The following is a 21,696-nucleotide window of genomic DNA, read 5'->3' as shown; positions in this document are numbered from 1 at the left end:
AAGAATAATTAAATTTTTCGAGGAATTCAATTAAAATTGTATTAAAAATAATTGAAATTCTATGATGAATTTTATTATTTATGAAAATAATTGAATTTTTGTAAAAAAATTTTATTATTTTATGAAAATAATTGAATTATTGCGAAGTTTGCTTAGAATTTTACCAAAAAAATTTTTTTAAATAATTGATTTCTTTTGAAAAATTTTATTAAAACTGTAGAAATTGAATATCATTGAATTGAGAAAATTTTTTGAAAATAATTGAAATTTTGCAAAGAATTTTATTAAAATTTTTGAAAATAATTAAAATTTGGAGAAGAATTTTATTATTTTTATAGATAATTGAATTTTGACGAGAGTTTTTTTAAATTTTTGAACATAATTGAATTTTTGCAAAGAATTTTATTACTTTTGAAAATAATTGAATTTCTGCAATCGTTTGTAACTTCTCTAAAATTCAATTTTTTCCAGTTACTTAAATAAAAATCCCTGACTTTTTCCTGACTTCCCTGACCTATACTGTGGCAACCCTGTTAATGCAACTGGCTCAGAGTTATATAGCGAATAGAAAAGAATTTAATCGTGAGCTATATTTATTTTTTTTTTCGCTGTGATAATTTAGTAGTGACACTATTAACATTTTGTAGCAGACATTATTGAATAGCTCATAAGTTTAACAGTCTGTTTATTAAATTCCGAAATAAAGTCTCTATACGTACAAATTTAATACCTAATGCGCCTGTGTGTAATTCTCGAAAAATGCAACTAGTACGCTTATAAATAATAAATATTTTGCTTTCAAGATTTATATTCGCATATACGTATATGCGATATTTCCATTAAAACTTCCGCGTTTGCGTTATTCAGTTAAACATAATCTCCTGCTCATGGGCAAGTTTTTGAGAAGCTCGAAGGAGCTCCAAGACATCTTCATCTTATCGTCTTGATCCTCGAGAAACTTGGAACTAGCGCATAGTCTCGAGTCATTGAATCTGCAAAGTTGGGTGAGCTGTTGGTCGAGTTAGATGGTGCGACAAGTCATCAGGAATGGTCCATAAGGGTTTCCTCTCCTCTCTCCACCAGCGCAGCGCAGTAGAGAAAGTCTGAAAACTTGCAAAAGGGATAGATATATTCTGCCCCTTCTCTCTCTATCATAGGGAGCTGAAAACTCATCCTACTATCGCATCTGCTACTCTAACCAGCTAAAGCCATCCACCCACCGCCCCCACGCTCTCTCGCGTTTAAAGTCCGACAGTAAAACAATAAATTGCTACTCACCCGGCGCGGCGGCGGAGGCTTGCCAGGGCCAGAGGGAAAGCGGTCCCTGTCAGCAATTGCCCCCTCTCGTAAGAAAAAATGGCAGCTGCTGTGGCTGGATGGCGCGTACGAGACTATAATACCTAGACCGCAGTTCACATTCACCAACACACGTGAACGTTGTTGGGGAATACGCGGTGCCTAGTGGTAATAACGTCGCTATCATCGAGGCGGCAGCGACTGGGCGTGGTAGAGAAAACCCTGCTGATCGAAAAGGCGGAGCCTCGTGAATCCTCCCTCCAGGGTTGTGCTCTCACCTCCTGCCTGCCTGCAGATCGTGTTGAGCCCGAGACTCGACAAAGGTATAAGGGGAGGGGTAGAACCGCGATCCGTGTCGACGAAGCACGGGTCAGTCTGTCAGGCAACCGGTCTGTCGTTACTCGCTTTCAAACGTTCACGCTCCGGTTTTACCTTTGTCTTATTCCCGCGATTTATTATCATCATCATATACTATTCCTCTTCCTTTCTTATTCCTCTTCTCTCCTCTATTGATTCAAGTGTATTTGAATCTAGCGATCGAAAAAAAGTGCACAGTGACAGGATTACATTGATGACAAATCAATAAATAGAATGTCAGATGTGGTGTGGACATGATTCGGAGTGGTGTTCAATTAAGACCCAAAAAGAATTCGGGATTTAAGGGCGGGATTTAAATAGAAAATTATTTTCGATTCACAATCTGGGGATAAAGAAGGATTATTTGGGAATCTTTAAAGGTGATGTTGCTGGAGTCGCGTGCCCTTGCCGGAAGGAAGAGAAACGGTCTTATCCTGTCTACTTTTGGGGGTGGTGGCGGCGGTGGCGGTGGAGCCCAAAGTGAGGAGGACGAGGAGGACTCACGGGGCCTTCTCGGAGGTAAAATGCAGGCCGAGGGCACCATCGCCGCCACCACGGCTACTGTCACCAGCTCTGGTTTATCATCTGGTTGCACAAGGGACGATGGTGACGATAGTTCTAGTCAGTCACCGAATGGAAGCCTTATTAATAATATTAATAATAATTGCAATTCAAATCGACAATGTGCGACGGACTTTAGTATTGCCGCGATTATGGCGCGTGATTCACGTCATCAGCAACAGCAACAACAACAACAGCCAATTCATCAGAATCATCATTCTCGGCATAGTCAGCAATTGGCCGTCGGCGGCGGGAAACTCCATCAGCATGGTGAGTTTATTATCATAATTTTTGATTACCTCTCGAGACATTTCTTTTTTTGATTCTCCAAAATATACTTTGTTTAATTCATCAGTTAGCGATTTCCGAAATTCTCAACGTTGATTCGCCGCAGTGAGGTTTAAGAATAAAATTCATTCCTTGGTGGTCTTTTCTCCAATCGATCCATAAAACCTACAAAATAAACAAATGGCTTAATTTCAAATTTATTTCTATTTTCTATTAATTAATCCCGGCAGTGCTGCCAGATGATTAAAACGACAAATCTTCAAAGTTCAAACTTTTCTTATTTATCTTCAAAAATCTTCAAACTAAAAATTCATTTTTTTAGTTAAAAAAATTTCTTCACATTTTGATTATATATTTTTCTGAAATATAATTAAATTTCAAACACAATTTTAAAGAAATAAATTAATATTATTGTGTGTTTGAATCTGTTCGCAGTTTGAAGTTAGTTTTTGTTTGTTTCTCAACTTTTTTAAATAAATTTTGAACTTTAAAAATTAATGCACTGAAAATTACTAAATTCTTGCAAAAAATTTCAAAATATAATTAAAGTCATTTAAAGAATTTTATCAAATTTTTCTTTTAAATAATTAAATTATTCTTTCGAGAAAATTTAATTAAAATTGTATTAAAAATAATATTGAATTCTCACAAAAAAATATTATTTATAAAAAGAATCGAATACTTCCAAAGAATGTTATTAAAATTATTTAATTGAAAATAATTTAATTCTTAACAAGAATTTTATTAAAAAAATGTTTTAAATAATTGAATCTTTTCGTGAAATTTGATTAAAATTATTGTTTTGAAAATAATTGAATTCCTGTGATGAATTTTACTGTTTATAAAAATAATTGAATTCTTCCAAAGAATGTTTTATTAAAAATTTTTGAAAATAACAATTCTTATCATTAAAAATTTTTTTTGATATTTTAATTCTCACGAAAAATGTTATTATTATTTTTGAAAATAAATAAACAAGAATAGTTCATTATGTAGTTAATAAGTAAATTTTAAAAATTTTGAATCTGAAATTGTTCAAAAATTAATGTTTATATTTGAAAATATAACATTTTTTAATTTGCAAAATAATTTTTTTTACAATATTTCTTCAAATTCTTCAAATATCGCAGATTTAATTTTCTTCAGATTTAATGAAAATCTTCCAATCTGGCGCAGCACTGAATTAATCTGGGATTAATTAATTCGCGATTGATAATTACACACACCAAAAATTACCAAAATAATTATCGAAATATTGTAAAATTATAATTAAAATTATAATTAAGAAATTTTTATGTTGACCTAAGTTAGTCTTAGTCTTAATTAACATTCGCTTTTTGTAAAAATCGTTTCTTTATAATTACTAAAGCTTTCTTTATTGCAAAATAATTATTTTCCTAAAGTTTTGAACGCATTGAAATAAAACGTTTAAAACTTACAAATAAATTGAAGTCAACAACTTTGATCAACGAAAAAAAATTGTTCACTTAGTAAATTAATTAAAAATGCCACAGCAATAGTGTCACAAAAATATTTAGAAAAAAAGATTGATGTTTATATTTTGATAATAATTATTTTACAAATTAAATATTAAATTAAAAATAATACTTGAATTCTAAATAAATTTTTTTCGTTTATAAACGTTGTGGACTTCTAACTTATTGTAAAACTTTAGGAAAATTTTCCGTTCATTAATAAACGAAATTTTTTTGTTTCAATATTATTTTTAAAAATTACTAGTTTGAAAGGAAAAACAAGTAAAATTATATATATTTACTTAATTCAGAATAATTTATCTAATTGTAAAAATAATCTTTTATAAAAAAAAAAAATGCAAATAAAAACACAGTGAAAAAAATATCGTCGTTCGCATAAATAATTAATAATAAATACATAAATAATACATAATGATATTAAAGGCAATATTAAATTATTAATGAGTTAAATTATCAACATTAAAAAAAATTATAAATATCATAATTATTTGACTCGAAGTGATCGTTAATCTCAACGTTTTTCTTTTAAATTATTTTTTTTTTATTTTAAAATAAATTCAAAATTTTTATTATTAATTACTTAAAAGAAATACTGGATACCCGAAATACTTATTAGTTTTAAAGAATTTATCTGGTTTTATTTATTAATTATTATTTTATTGAGAAAAAAGAAATTAATGCAAATTTTTTCCCTTTTAAAATAAAATTGAAACTTTGCAACAAAAATTGTAATTGACAAATAGAAATTATGCAAATTTTGTTCATTTCTTTTGAATAAGAAAATAAAGTTTCGTTAAAAATTGTTGTGTTTATCAAATCGAAATTAAAAATTTTTTTATTTCTTTTGAATAAGAAAATAAAGTTTCGTTAAAAATTGTTGTTTATCAAATCGAAATATGCAAATTTTTTCTATAATTTTTATACAAAATTAGGATATTTTTAAAATATAACGATTATTAAGTAAATAGAAAATATACCAATTTTGAATATTTTCTGTTTATTAATCACAATTTTGATCATACAATTTGTTTGTTTTAGAAAATGAAGAAAAATATTTGCATAATTCCTATTTTTTAATCACAAATTTTGTATACAAAATTCTTTAATTTTTTCTAAAAACAAGGAAAAAAAATTAATTATTGAACGCTTTCTTTGTAACAATTTAATTTTTTCTTTTTTGCTTACTATACTAAGACCAACTTTATGAAAAATAATATTCAAGAATTATTTTATTGACAACTTTGAAAATAATTAATTGATTAAAAATTTTGATTAATAACAAATATTAAGTAAAATAAAAAAAACAAATAATTCATACATAATGAACGGTAGAATTTTCTAAATCTATACATTAAATTAGCCACGTGTATATATGATTTAAAAACGAAATGGATTTTTTCTGTCAAAGAGAAAATGAACAATTAACACAGTGACCGATTGTTTTTGGGCTATTAAAAAAAATGCGGTAATGTCGTTAATTTCACTTTAGAAACAGCAATCAAATAAGCATATTTAATAATAAAAAAAGTGAGAGAGAGAGAGAAATGTATAAAACGAACTTCGATAAGCATTTCCACAACATCAGTTTAATTACAGAATCCTGTCGTGACTGGTATATCCTAGAGTCGACAATAAATAGGCAATGCAGCCAGTATATTATTACCGTTAGACACGAATCCTCATATTATCGAGTTAATGACAGTGCTTTCGAGATTGCTTTGTCATTGACGTTTAGTTAAAGCTTAAGTACCTGCAGTCATTTCTGATTTCTGATTCATTATCATTTCCCGCTCTAATTAGTCACCATTTGTCTTTTATACTTATAAACGAAACAAATTTATTTTATTTTATAATTATACGAACAAAAAAACACACATCAGACAAAATTACCACAACACATTAAATATTAATATTTACTTCTATTTCCAAAACAATTGTTTTTATTTTCATAATTTATAATTTTGTACTCGTTTCTTAATAAGAAATTTTTACATTTTGATAATTTAGTAAATTTAATTACTCCGTTCTAATTTCTACGTTAATAATTTTTATTTGAATTTCTACTTTAATAATTTCGTAAATTCAATTTTTATTTTTAACGCAATAAATTTAATTACCTGTTTCAATAATTGAAATTTCTACTTTATTTTTCTATACTTATTTTTATTTTTATAATTTTCAATTGAATTTCTACTTTAATATAATTTTTTATTTATTTAATAAACGGGAAAAGCCGTCACTTTTTTTTTATTGCAATTTTAATAATTTAATCAAGGTTGACACAAAAATTTAAATATTGTTACTCTGACTTCTTCGAAATTATTTTCATAATTTCAATTCAATTATTATTTTCGAGAATTTTTAACTTAAAACTCTTCTTCAAATCAACTATTTTTAATAATTTTTGACAAATATTTTTAAAACAATGAAGTAAACGATCACTTGTTTACTTCAGTTTAACATTCTGACGACCGAGTGATTAAATCATTATTTTTATATAATTTTTGACAGAGTTCTTTGATAATTTTCAAACTCATCTGTTCACAATTCAATTTTACCAAATTTCAATTATTTGGAAATTCCTTAGTTAAATATATTAGAAAATAAAAACTTCAAATAATTTCAAAAAAGAAATTCAGAATTGTTAGTTCAAGGTACAAAAAATTCAGATTATCAAAGATTTGGATTTGAAACCTTTTCAAAATTCATAATTATTTCTAAAAATTCATGCTATAATGCAAATTATCTAAAAATTTTTCTAAAATTAATTTTAAAATCAATTTTTATTAGAAAATTCTACGAGAATTCAATTATTTAAATATAGAAATAAATAATTTATTCAATATAATTGAATATTTCTTAAAAGTTAATTTTTACAAAGAATTTTATTAACTTTTGAAAATAATTAATTTCTTTTAGGAGATTTAATTAAAATTTTAGTTTTTTTTATTAATTTTCAAAAGAATTGAATTCTTGCGATGAATTTTGATATTTGTCAAAATAATTGAATTTTAGAAAAGAATTTTATAAAAATTCCTTAAAATAATTGATTTTCTGTGAAGAATCAATTTTTGTTAGAAAATTCTACGAGAGAAATCAATATATATTTAAATACAAAAATAAATAATTTATTCAATAATTGAATATGTCTTAAAATTTAATTTTTACGAAGAATTTTAGTAACAACTTTTTGAAAATAATTAATTTCTTTTAAGGAATTTAAATAAAATTATACTGAAATTTATTATGTTAAAGAATTTTATAATAATTTTTGAAAATAAATGAATTCCTGAGAAGAATTATTTTAAATAATAATTTATGAAAATAATTGAATTCATACGATGAATTTTAAATTTTGTTTAAATAATTGAAATTTTGACAAGAATTTTTAAAAAAAATTTTGAAAATTTAATTCCTGAGAAGAATTTTGCTATCTATTTATAAAAATAATTTAATTCTTGCCGAGAATTTTTAAAAAATTTTGAAAATAATTTAATTTCTATACTTTTTAATAGAATTGAATTTTTGTTATGAATTTTGATATTTATCAAAATAATTAAATTTTGAAAAGAATTTTATTAAAATTCTTTATAATAATTGATTTTATGGAAACAATTTTAAATTTAATTTTAAATTTTTATTTTTTTTAAGATAATTGAATTCTTTTGCAGAATTAACTTAAACATTTTTGAAAATAATTAATTATTCTGCGACAAATTAAAAGTTATTTATGAAAATACAAATTGAATTATTGCAACGAATTTTATTGTTTTATTGAATAAATGAATGTTTCTTAAAATTGAATTCTTTCGTTAAGTTTTAATAAAATTTTTAAGAATAATATTGCACTTTTTGAGGAATTTACATATTTAAAATTGTATTAAATTGTATTAAAAATATTTGAAATTCTGCGATGAAAATAATCGAATTCAAAAATGAAATTTTATTATTTATGAATATAATTTATTGAATGTTTTCATAGAATTAAATCAAAAATTTTTTTCAATAACCTGTGACAACTCTGCGTTAATAAACTTAATTACTGTTTTAATAATTTAAATTTCTACTCAAATATTTTTATTTTTATAATTTTGAATTAAATTTTTTCTTTAATAATTTATTTATTTATTAAATAAATGGGACATAGCGTCATTTTGCTATTGTTTAATAAATTTTTTTAATCACTGACTTTCTCGTTTTAATAATTTAATAAATTTAATTTTTATTTTACTAATTTTAATATTAATTATCTATAAATAAAAAAAAATACAAATTTTAACAAAGTTTCGTAACAAAACGAGTTTTTTTTTACAAATCTTACAAAAATCTTTTTGAACTTTCAACAAAAGGTTACTTTTCAGTTTTAACATCAAGTATTTTTGAAGCAATTTTTCCAAACTGTTTTTATCTCGTCTCTTTTGCTATATGGATATTTCGGGCTTCTGCTTAAATTTTTAATTCATTTCAGTAATGTGTCGCAGTAATTTTATCTCACGAAACGAATCGTCTGAGTGAGTTATTGAAGTACATGGCGTTAAGAAGCTGCATAATTGAGTTTGAATAATTACGGAAATTCGTCTCACGTGTCTAGGACACCATATATTTCGACAATATAATTTTGGCACAAAACATTAACGCACGCATCACTTTGTGAAATTGTTTCTTTTGTTTCTACATATACACCTATTTAAATTTAAAACAATGGAAAGTCGTTTGTTATTTTTTACGCAGTAAAAATTTTAAGTAAATAGTTTTTGTTTGCGTGTACTATATTCGTAACTTTATTTCAAAATTTACTTCAAAATATGTTGCGCATACGAAATAAAATGAAATGAAATGAAATGTATTTCACAGAACAATGGAAGCGAAAAATTACTTGAACTTAATTTAGTTTGAAAACTATAAATACAACTCAGAATGTTAATAACATCGTCGCGGGTCTAGTAGTAAATATTTTGCGCAAATGTTTTTAAATCGTAAATATTTTTCTCTTCTTTCCTTTAAAATTGAATTTCAATCCTTTCTTTTTGGAATTTTTCATTGTTAATTGCCATTTTGATAAATATTTTTCTCCCGTGTAATAAAATCTCATCATAAAAACAGTGAATTTATTTTCAGGAATGTGAAATAACTTTCGGACTATAGAATTTAAGAAAAAAGAAAAAAAACGACATGTGTTGAATTGGCCGTACAGTAGTTCGTGTATATCAAAAAAGTATATGCATATACGAATCGTCGAAAATAAAAAAAGAAATCATGGTCGACTTGGGTTTCATTAACGTGTCAACCCGGGCACATAATAAATAGCCAATGACTTAGTTAGTCAGAAGTGGAGAGGGCTCGAAAAACTGGTTGTGAGTTGTTTTGGTAGAGGGTAGCTGATACTTCATTCGAGGACCCGTATGAAACATTCGGAAGCAAAAGAAGAAAAATAAAAGAGTGGAAACCATAGAAACTTTAAACCACTCAACTTTTATATATATATACCTCCATCAAAATTCAATTGAAAGATTTTCGAAAAAGATATTATCTTCAGTAATAATTTCTCCTTTCTTAATCCACGAATTTTCGGAAATAAATATTCTTTTCTTTTTCTCAATTTCCAACCAACGCGACAAAAAAAAGTGTCCTTTAATTTTAAATTATAATTAAAAATCTCCGGCAATTTGGATATTTAACAGTCTTTTCAATTTCCTACCAAAGCGACGAAAAACGTCCTTTAATTTTAAATTGATTAAAAATCCCCCGCAATTTGGATATTTAACAGTTTTTTCAATTTCCATTTTCTCAATTTTCTATACCAACGCGACGAAAAACGTCCTTTAATTTTTAATTGATTAAAAATCTCCCGAAATTTGGAAATATAAGTTTTTCCAATTTTTATGACATTTAATCCAATTTTCAAAATATGCCAAAGAATATAATTTGTTGTCATCAAAAAATATTTGCCAAAAATAAATTAAAATTATACCTGAATGTCTTAACGAAAAATTTTGTCAACAGTTTGCAAATATTTCTCGTGTTTTCCAACATGGAATCTGATGTTTTGTTTGAAGCCGCACTCGAGCCAGCGAACCACTGAAAATAAAAATAAAAAATTTAAATAAAGTATACTTTTAATAAATTCATAAACTTTTAACTTTCAATAAATATAAATTAAAAATTTAATTTACACTAAAATATTATATAAAAATGTGTAAAACTCGTTAATTTTGTAATTAAAATAGAGAATACATTGGAATCAAATTTGTATAATTATCTCTAATAAAATTAAACGGAAAAATTAAAGACATAATTTTTTGGAATAATTTCTCAACAATTTTTACTGAATAATTTTCCAATAACTTTGTATTTTTATATTTAATACTTAATTTATTATTTAATATTTTAATTTGTTAATTCTTAGCAAAAAATATATTATGCATTAATTTTAAATTAATTAAAAATCTACCATATTTTTAAATATAGTTAAGATTTTTTTATTTATATATTATTTTAATTTCAGTTAATTTTGAAAATATATTAAAGGAAATTACATTAAAATTAATTTAACGGCTAAGTGAAATCTTTTCAAATAAATTTGCGAATATTTATACATTTCTAAATGAAAATTGGAAATTATTTTTGGAGATACTGAAAATAAAGTGAATATAAAGAAAAAATTAAAGAATCTGAACTCAAAAATAACATATAAATACAAAACTTCCTCTTGAGGAAGGAAAATGTGTGTGAAAAATTATTTCAACTTTTTACACGGAGAGAGAAAATATATTATATTTTGTAAAAGTATTTTACAAATCTTCAAAGTTCAATTATTTTCAAAAATTTTCATAAAATTCTTGGCAAAATTTTAAATATTTTCAAAAAATTTCCTCAATTCAATGCTTTTGAATATCTGCAACTTTAATAAAAATTCCTAAAAGAATTCAATTAGCTAAAAAAATTTTTTAATGAAATTCTACGCAAACATTTAATTATTTTCATAAATAATGAAAATTTCACAGGGATTCAATTATTTTCATTAATATGTAATAAAACTCATCGCAGAATTTCAATTATTTTTAAATAAATTATTTTAAATAAAATTCTTCGCAGAAATCTTGTTATGTTCAAGTATTTACAAAAATTCTTGTCAAAATTTCAATTATCTTTATAAATATAATAAAATTTTTCTCCGAAATTCAATTATTTGCAAAACATTTAATAAAATTCTTGGCGGAATTTCAATTATTTTTAATACAATTTTACAAGAATGGCTCGAAAAATAAAATTATTAAAAATGGAATTATTCTTAAAAATTTAAGTTTAATTCCCCGAAATAATCAATTATTTAAAAAAATGTTTTTTCAAAATTCTTTGGAAGAATTCAATTATTTACAAAAATATTAGAATTTTTCACAAGAATCCAATTATTTTAAAAATTCTAATAAAATTTTCCGAAAGAGATAAATTTTTTTTAAATACCTACAATTTTAATTGAATTTTTTTGAAATAATTCAATTATTCTTTTAGATTTTAATAAAATTCTTCCCAAGAATTCAATTATTTACAAAGAATTCAATTATTTTCAAATTTGTTATAAATTCCTTCGTAATAATTCCATTATTTTTCTAAACGATACAATTTTTTACAGAGATTCAATTATTTTCGTAAATAATATATTTTTTTTAGGAATTCGAATTATTTTCATAAATAATAAAACTCATAGCAGAATTTCAATTATTTTTAATACAATTTTAATCGAAATCCTCGAAAAATGCAATTATTCTTTAAAAATTTTATTAAAATTCGTCAAGAGAATTTAATTATTCAAAAATATGTTGATAAAATTCGTTATGAAAATTCAATTTTAAGAAATATTCAATTGTTTAATAAAATATCTTTCTTATAGTTACATAATTGAATTCTCGTAGAATTTTCTAATAAATATTGATTTAAAAATGAATTTCAAATGAAAATCTTTGAAAATTTGAATTTTTCATACTTTTAATTAAGAATTCTATAGAATTATTTTTTCTCAATAAGTTTAATGGAATTTTTTTTTAATTATTTGAAGTTTTTAATTTCTACTACTTATTATTTAATTGAAAAATGTCAGAATAATCGAAATTTCGTAAAATTAAATTGTAAACTAAAGAATTTGTAAATTCACAAAGAACTTTTTCAAAGATTATTAAAAAAAAATGGATGAATTTTAGTTGAAAATTCTATAAATGAATAATCGTAATGATGAAAATAATTTTGAAGAAGTTACAGTAACAAAGTAGCAAGTTTTATAATAATATTCTTATATGTTATTGAATTTCAAATTTTTGAATATTAAAAAAACTATACACACTTAAAATTTTTTAATAAAAATGAATTTTCAATTCTAAAAAGTAAGATTTATTATATTTTTCAATTTTGTTGCGTTTCAAGACAATTGAATTTTTTTTAAACAAATAATTGAAATTTCTTTACATTCTATTAAAAATAATCAAAATGGTTTTAAAGAATTTTATTGAAATTCTTCGAAAATAATCAAGGGAAGTTAGTGACCGTAATTATAATTTAATTTTTATAAATTTCTTCGCAATAAATCAATTATTTTCATAAATAATAAAACTCATCATAGAATTTCAATTATTTTTAATACAATTTAAAAGTTGAATTCCTCGAAAAATGTAATTATTCTTAAAAAATTTTATTAAAATTCGTCGGAAGAATTCAATTATTTCTAGAAACTGTAAAAAAATTCAATTATCTTTATAAATAATTAAATTGTTCTCCACAATTCACTTATTTTTCAAATTTTTAATTAAAACTATTTTTAAAAAAACATTATTTTCAAAAAATTTAAAGAAACTCGTCAAAAGAATGTAATTATAATTAAATTCTTCTGACATCTTTTTCTTCATAAAAATTATAATAAAAATTTTGGAAGACATTTGTAGATTTATTTATGTTCGAAATCAAATAAATTTAAATTTGATGAGAAAAAGGGACAAAAAAAAATTAGGACAAAGCCGGGAATTTTGTTGAATGAAAATAGTAGACACCCTGATTTTTTCAGTTGTGAAAAAAAAATTCCAATCGAAATCTTTGTAGACTATTTTCGAGTTGAGGATTATTTTCTCTTTGTAAGATTGCAAAAAGCGAAGAGAACAAAAGAAAGAAACGTAGAATTAGTCAAGTTTTCGAGTCGAGGATGATTTCCACTTTGTATGATGGAAAAACGAAGAGAGATGATATAAAAGGAAAGAAGCACGCAGAGAATTAGTATAGAAAAAGAAGGAGAAAATTATTTGCTGAATGATTTTATACTCGTGCAAGTCTCGCAGATGCTTTTAGAAGTCAGTAAAATCTTAAAGAAATGGCGACCACCCTTTACAAGTCCTTGTAAATTGTAATGTTTTGTAAACAAGAAAGCAGTGGGTCTCGAGATGTTGAAGATAACTACCGTTTCTGACGGTATATACTTGATAGTGCCCACGGCAGCTTGAAACTCCCGCGGCAACTCCGGCAACTCTCGTCGTCGTCGTTGTCGTGAATGCCACACACACACTCAAACACACAGACAAAGATAAAAGCGTGGGTGTATTATATACTAAAAAGCATGGTTAGCACCTATCTCGAGGTGCCATATATTGCCTGCCGTTCCACTTTATACACATATAGACTCTATAACAGCAAACACTCGCGATGATCCAGACTTGGCATAAACGATCGTTGATTCAAAAACTTGTCGACTCATCGAATATCCTCCATTTGTGAATATTGTGTATATATAGTCACAAAACAAATGTGTCTGGAACCTAGTCTGAGTTATTCCTTTCTCTTTCCACGAGGACCATCCTCCTCTCTTGATGACTATTCTCTTTTCATCAGCGAATCATTCGATGGGATGGGAATCTCGTTCTCTTCATTCCCGTCTTCCATGAGATGGCCATTATTTATCAATTTGTCTCAATTAGGCATTTGTTTTCATCTCTTCCTGGCTCTCTATTATTTCCTAGTTTGCCGTTGATATTACCTGCTTGTGACAAGTACGAATTATTAATCAAAATTCATTAGTAATACAAATTTACAATTTATCGAATTTCATTCGACGGATAAAATATTATTCTTCTATCGAAACTTTTTTTTTTATTTCATTTGATTATGACTTTCAAACAGATTTTTTTAAACTATAAAAATTAAATTAAATTTTTACATTCAAAGAATGATTTTTTAATGAAATTTCTTCTTTCTATTGCATTTTCAATTATTTTATATTTAAAAGGATAGTTTTTAAAACTAAAAACAATTTAATTTAAAATAATAAAATAAAAAATTCATACAAAAAAAATTAAAATAACACGCAAAAAAATTGAGAAACATTTACTGCATATTTACAAAGTAAAACCGAAACTTTTTGAAATTTCTGCGAATTTCTTATATCACTATAATGTTCAGAAATAGTAAAAGTTTATACGATAAAAGATTTTTAATTGATAAGATTTTATTTAAAAAATTCCAAATAGAATTTCGAGTTTATTTATTGTCAACAGATTTTGATAATTTTAATTTTAAAATTAGTGAAACTAATTTAACTTTTTGCATATTAAATAAGGGCGAAAATTCTTATAAAGAATTTTATCAATAAAAAATAATTGAATTCTTTCGAAAAAATTTAATAAAATGTTGAAAAATAATTGAATTCTTTCGAAGAATTTAATTAAAATGATATTAAGAACATTTAAATTTTTTTCAAGAATTTAATTAAAATTGCGTTAAAAATGAATGAATTTTAAAAAATTTTTTATCAAAATTGAAAAAAATAATTGAATTCTTAAGAAAGAATTTAATAAAATGTTTATTTTTTGCCTTATTTTTATAAAAGATCACGGACGTTAAAGATTATTTAACTAAAATGTTTAAAAATAATTGAATTTTTTAGAGGAATTTAATTGAAATTGCATTGAAAATAATTGAATTCATATACGGAATTTTATAAAATTGTATTAAAAATATTTAAATTTTTTCCAAGAATTGAATTGAAATTGCATTGAAAATAATTAAATTCTTTCGAAGAATTTAATTAAAATGATATTAAGAACATTTAAATTTTTTCACGAATTTAATTAAACTTGCGTTGAAAATGAATGAATTTTAAAAAGAATTTTCTCAAAATTTAAAAAATAATTAAATTCTTAAGAAAGAATTTAATAAAATGTTTATTTTTTGCCTTATTTTATATAAAATCACGGACGTTAAAGATTATTTAACTAAAATGTTTAAAAATAATTGAATTTTTTAGAGAAATTTAATTGAAATTGCATTGAAAATAATTGAATTCACTAATTGAATTGTATAACATTTTTTGATGATAACTCAATTCTTTTGAAGGAATTCATTAAAAATTGTTTAGACAATTTAATTATTATTCGATAAATTTTATTAAAATTTAATGAAATATAATTGAATTCTTATAAAAGAATTTAATAAAATGTTTAAAAACAATTTAATTCTTTCGAAGAATTTAATTAAAATTATATTAAAAATATTTAAATTCTTTCCAGGAATTTAATTAAAATTATTGGGTTGAAAATGAATGAATTCTTAAAAAGAATGTTATCAAAATTTTTTAAAAATTATTGAATTCTTTCGAAGGTCTTGAATTAAAAATTTTGTAAACAAATAATTAATTTCGAGAAATTTTTATTAAAATTGTATATTAAATGTAGGTAATTCAATTCTTTCGAAGGAATTTATTAATAAAATTGATAAAAATTATTAAATTTTTTCGAGGAATTTAATTAAAATTGTATTAAAAATATTTCAATTCTTTCTTGGAATTTAATTGAAATTGCACTGGAAATAATTGATTTCATATAAGGAATTTTATAAAAATTTTTTTAAATAATTGAATTATTGATTCGAGAAACTTTATTAAAATTGAATTAAATATAATTGAATTTGAAGAGTTTTATTTAAGTTCTTCTAAATAATTGAGTTCTTTCGAGAAGTTCAATTAAAATTATACTAAAAATATTTAAATTCTTTCCAAAAATTTAAATAAAATTGCGTAGAAAATGAATGAATTCTTAAAAAGAAATTTTATTAAAATTTTGAAAAATAATCCAATTCTTTCGAAGGATTTCAATTAAAATTTTTTAAAACAATAAATTAATTTCAAGAAATTTTATTAAAAATTGTATAAAATTGTTTGAAAACAATTCAATTTTTTCGAAGGATTTCATTAAAAAAATTTTAAACAATTGAATTATTATTGGAGAAACTTTACTAAAAATTGAATTAAAAATAATTAAATTCTTATGAAGAGTTTTATTTAAGTTTTTCTTAAATTATTGAATTCTTGCGAAAAATATTGATAAACTTTTTGAAAATAAATAAATAATAATAATTGAATGGTTTTGAAGAATTTTACTAAAATTTTTAAAAGTAATTAATTTGTTCCAAGGAATTTAATAAAATTTATAAAAACAATTCAGTTTTTTCGACGAATTTATTTAAAATTGTATTGAAAATATTAAAATTTTTTGGCAGGAATTGAATTGAAATTGCATTTAAAATAATTGAATTCTTATACTTATGGAATTTTATAAAATTGTATTAAAAATATTTAAATTTTTTTAAATTTCCAGGAATTGAATTGAAATTGCATTGAAAATAATTGAATTCTTATACGTAATTGTATCAAATTGCTTGAAAATTATTTAAATTCTTTTGAAGGATTTCATTAAATTTTTTTAAATAATTCAATTAATATTTTTAATATTCGAGAAACTTTACGAAAATTGAAAAAAAATTTTTACTCAAAAATTAAAGTTTATATTTCAAAATAAATAATTTTGTAATTTGCTTGAAAATAAATTGAATATCGCGTTAAGTGCATAACATTTGCTAGTAAAATTAATAATTAAGAAAAATAAAATAAAAATAAAATCCACACAACAAAAATTAAATCTGAATATTGAAAATAATTTATACCCAAATGAAATTCGATCGCAGTTATTCTCTCCTCTTTATTTCCATATTTTAAATCAATGTTTAAAATTATACTTTGTAAAACTTATACCTTTTCCCTTTTATATGCGCGCGAGTCATAAAGAAATTTTTAATTACTTCTTAAATTCCTGACGATTTTTTTAACAACGTGAAAACAATCTCTCGCCACATCTTCAATATATTATAAAATAATGAAATACTCCTCGAAACAAATGTACAATCTTAGAGAGATCTTATATCCCATTTTACAATATGTCTTCCCTTTTTATTGATATAATAACGAACTTGGAAATTTTTTCAAACATCCCCTTAATAATAGAATTAAAAATTTTTTCTTCTCTCAAATTACGTGCGTCAATTTTTCTCTTTTATACATTTTTCATTTTTTCAATTGACCGCACGCAAACACACTTCTTCTTCTTCTTCTTCTTTGCAATTTATTTATAAATTGCTCACATTTTTGGAATCAGCTGACATTGAACAATATTTTCTGAAAGAAGAAAAAGAAAATTATTCATTTGGCCTTGAATTACGTTTTGCATAAATGCGACGACGAGTTCAATGAACCACTATTGAAAAACACCTGCTGATTTTCTAAAATACGAAACTATCGTTGAAAGAATCGTCGAATCACGACGTGCGTTGACGCAGACGAGCAATATCTTCCGCAAAAGGTCTCCTGACTTGATCGTATAATGAGGCGAAAGAAAGAAAGAAAGAAAAGATACAAAAAAAAAAAAGAAAAAATGAAAGAAGAGAAAAAAAAGAATACAACACTGTTGCTGCAATATCTATTCATTCGCAGCAGGGGATAGAATGGTTCGCGCGAGACTTGGCCAAATGAAAATCCCCGCGAAATAGAATGAAGAAAAGTAAAAGGTATGACGAAGAGTCTGGTTTCTTGCGTGCGATATTCGCGGGATAAATTTAACGAGCTGCCGTTAGGAAGCTCATTAAAAATCATCCAAAAAAAAAATAATATCTCTAGCTGCTTCTAAAAGAAGAGTTACGAATATCAAATATCTCTCAGGAATGCGAATCCTCAGGGGTATTTAAACTTAGACAACTTTCATTTTATTTTATTTTATTTCATTTTATATTTCTCGACAAGAATAAAAAAAAAAAATATATCATTGTTTCCCTTCGGAGGAATCGTAAAAAATACAAATCAAAACTATTTTGGTCAAGAATTCTAAATACACGTTCCTTCGTGGAATTTACAGGCCTCGAATTATGACTTTTTCGTCTTCTTTCGACTATTTTCAAAAAATGCCACTTTTATCGACTTATTTTCAAAACCTCTGCGACTTTTTAGTCTTTTCTTCCCAAATATTACATTTTTAGTATAAAATGAAAATTGTTTCTATTTTTAAAATGTGAAAACTAGACAAATCGATCAAAAATTATTTTTCAATAATTTTTTGAAAGATAATTAAATTTTTAAAATATTAATTAAAAATTGTTTGAATAATTGAAATTTTGTCAAATTTAATTAAAAATAATTAATTTTTTTTTCAAGTATCTACCTATTTTGATATAATTTTTGAAAATCAACTTTTGAAGAATTTTAATTGCAATAAATTTTGAAAAGAAGATTGAATTATCAAAAATTTTAATGAAAAATCTTTAAATATAAATTGAAAAAGGAAAATTAATGGTAATTAGCTTCAAAAAATTATTTTAAAATATTTTTTAAAAAAGTAATTTTTAGAATTTTTTTAAATTCAATTATTTTCAATATTTTTAATTAAAAATTTTCGAAAATTTAAATACAAACAAAAAAGAACTAAATTCTTTAGAATTATTTCTAAAATATTTTAGAGAAAACAATAATTTATTTTTATTTGTTCAAGATTTGTGTCAGTAGAGTCAGAGAAATGTCAGGAAAATGTCAGAAAAAAATTTTTTGTTAGAGTAATTAAGAAAATTGAGACTTTTTTTTGACTTTTTTCAAAAATTGAGACTTTTTCGACTTTTTTTCCAAACACTGCAACAAAATATAACAATTTTTAGTAAAAAAAAGTGCAACTTATTTTGATTTCTATAATGCGAAAATAAACTATAAACAAATCTTTCAAAAAATTATTTTTGAATCATTTTTTAACATAATTAAATTTTTCAAATTATATCTTATAATAAAAATCTTTTTGAATAGCTGAAATTTTGTAAAATTTAATTAAAAATAATTAATTTATTTCAAAGTATTTATTTGCAATTTTTAAAAATCAATTTTTGAAGAATTTTAATATTGTAAATTTTGGAAATAATTAAAATATCAAAAATTTTGATGAAAAATCTTTAAAGATAAATTTAAAAATGAAAATTAATGAAAATTAGTTTCTAATTTTATAAAATTCAATATTTTCAGTATTTTTAATTACATATTTCCAAAAATTCAAAAACATACAAAAATAAAAACATTTTAGAATTATTTTTAATATTTTGTAGAAAAAAATCATGTTTAAAATTTTTAATTAAAATTCATCAAAAAATTAATTAGTTTTTTAAATTATACAAAAATTCTTTTAAGAAATTCAATTATTTTCAGGAAAATTGATAAACTGAAACTTGTGACTTCCCTGTGAATAATTGTTTGAAAGATAATTAAATTTTTAAAAATATTAATTAAAAATTGTTTGAATAATTGAAATTTTGTAAAATTTAATTGAAAATAATTGACTTTCTTTTATTTTTTTTCATTTTTTAATTGCAAATTTCGAAAATAACTGAATTCTCAAAAATTTTAATGAAACATCTTCAAGTGTAAATTCCAAAATGAAAATTAATGACAATTAGGAGTCACAATTAGCTACAAAAAATGATATTAAAATATTTTTGAAAGAAGTAATTCTTAGAATTTTTTAAAATTAAAATATTTTCAATATTTTCCATTAAAAATTTCCGAAAATTCAAATACAAAGAAAAAAGAACTAAATTCTTTAGAATTATTTCTAAAATATTTTCGAGAAAACAACAATTTATTTTTATTTCTTCATAAGCGGGACAAACCTTTTTTTGAATAATTTTCTAAATTTTTAATTAAAATTCTTCAAAAAGTTGATTAGCTTTTTTAAATAGTACAAAATTTTTTTTAAGAAATTCAATTACTTTCGATAAATTACATTACAATATTTTAAAAAAACTAATGCTTAGAATAGTTTTATGATAATTTTTTAAGATTCAATTATTTTCAAGAAAGTAAATTAAAATTTATCAAAAATTTGATTATTTTTTATATTTTTCAAAGAATCAATTATTTTTAAAAGATTTTACAAAATTTCGATTGTTTAAACATTTTCCACTTGTATGTAATTAAAAAACTATTAACTTTCAAAAATTCCTCAAAAAATAGCAAATTTTATGCAAATGATAAAAAAATGGTTCAACTTTTGAAAAATTTCAGATTCAATATTTAAAAAAATTCAATTATTAACAAATTTACTATTTAATTATGATTGTTTATTACTTTAAATGTTTCTATTAGAATTCTTGTCAAGAATTCAATTATTTTCGTAAATAATATAGTTGTTTGGAATTAAATTATTTTCAATAGGTACAATTTTAATAAAATTTAATTAAAATTCTTTAAAAGAATTCTTTGATTTCAATTATTAAAATAAAAATTGTAATAAATTCTGAGAAGGATTTACTTATTTTCTAAAAATCGTAATTAAATTCAATAATCAAATGTTTAATTACTATTATTTAAAAAAAATTGAAGGAAATTCTTAATGAAATTCAATTATATACTTCAAAAATTTTCAATTAAAATTATTTTAAAAAATTCAAATATTTTCATAAATAATATAAAATTTTTTTCTCGAGAATAATTATATTACACAAATTCTTTTCTATTAATTAACTTTATTAAAGTCTGTGGTTTTTCATTCTGTCCGTTCGCAGTATGAAGTTAGTTGTTAGTTATCATTTGCGAATTATTATCATGATTTTTTTGTTTGTTTATATTTTTCGTGATGTTTTGACATTTCCGATGTTATGTTATGCGGTAGTGCGGGTGTTTTTAAAAAACGTTAAATTGTGACAAGAATTATTGTGTTTGAAAAATCGTGGAAAAATATCTGGTATCAGGCGAGAGGTTACCGTTTTCAGTGGAAAAAAAACTGTAGATTGGTAAATTCTAATTATTAATTAAAATTTTCTTCTTAATTAAATCATTTATATTATTTCATTTTATTTTGTTAAATAAAAATCTCAAAATAACTTAAAAACAAATTTTATTCGTATATCTTATTATTATTATTATTATTTTTTTTTATTTATAATTATAATTGATAATATTTATTGTATTTTGATTTATTATTATTATTGAAAATTTTATGCATTTTTAAAATCTAAAAAAACTGAAATATCGAATTGTCAATAAAAGTTGTATTATTTTCAATTTTCAACGATTATTAATTTTAATTAAAAAATTCAATTTTCCTGAATCAATAAAAAATATCGTTCTAAATTTTATTACATTGGTCGTTTTCGTAAATTACTATTCAATAATATTAATTATTCAAAATAATTAATTTTTTAATATTTAATTTTTCAAAAATTTAATTAATCTTCAATTATTAACTTATACAGTGCAGGATCTAGAGTCTAAATTTTTTGGGAAGAGCGATCCCTTTAGTGTGTGCTTTTTTTGATTGCTATTATGAGTGATAATAGCTCCTGGTTCTTTTATGTTTAAAAAATTGTT

At 22.9% G+C, this 21,696-nt stretch overlaps 1 protein-coding gene across 1 annotated transcript in view; it reads left to right on the top strand.

Moving 5' to 3' along the window:
• The first annotated feature begins 1,435 nt into the window (after nucleotides 1-1,435).
• The window catches only part of LOC122507216 (T-box protein H15-like), a 54,010-nt gene continuing 33,749 nt past the window's right edge, over nucleotides 1,436-21,696 (top strand). Inside the window, exon 1 of the mRNA XM_043619825.1 lies at nucleotides 1,436-2,484. Coding sequence (XP_043475760.1) covers nucleotides 2,037-2,484 — 448 coding nt within the window. The 5' untranslated portion in view covers nucleotides 1,436-2,036. The remainder of the gene's footprint in view (nucleotides 2,485-21,696) is intronic.

This window comes from Leptopilina heterotoma, unplaced genomic scaffold (assembly GCF_015476425.1).
Source record: "Leptopilina heterotoma isolate Lh14 unplaced genomic scaffold, ASM1547642v1 Lhet_45, whole genome shotgun sequence".
NCBI classification, from domain to species: domain Eukaryota; kingdom Metazoa; phylum Arthropoda; class Insecta; order Hymenoptera; family Figitidae; genus Leptopilina; species Leptopilina heterotoma.
The sequence above is the reverse complement of the archived record's forward strand: the minus strand, read 5'-3'. Positions and strand labels throughout refer to the sequence as shown.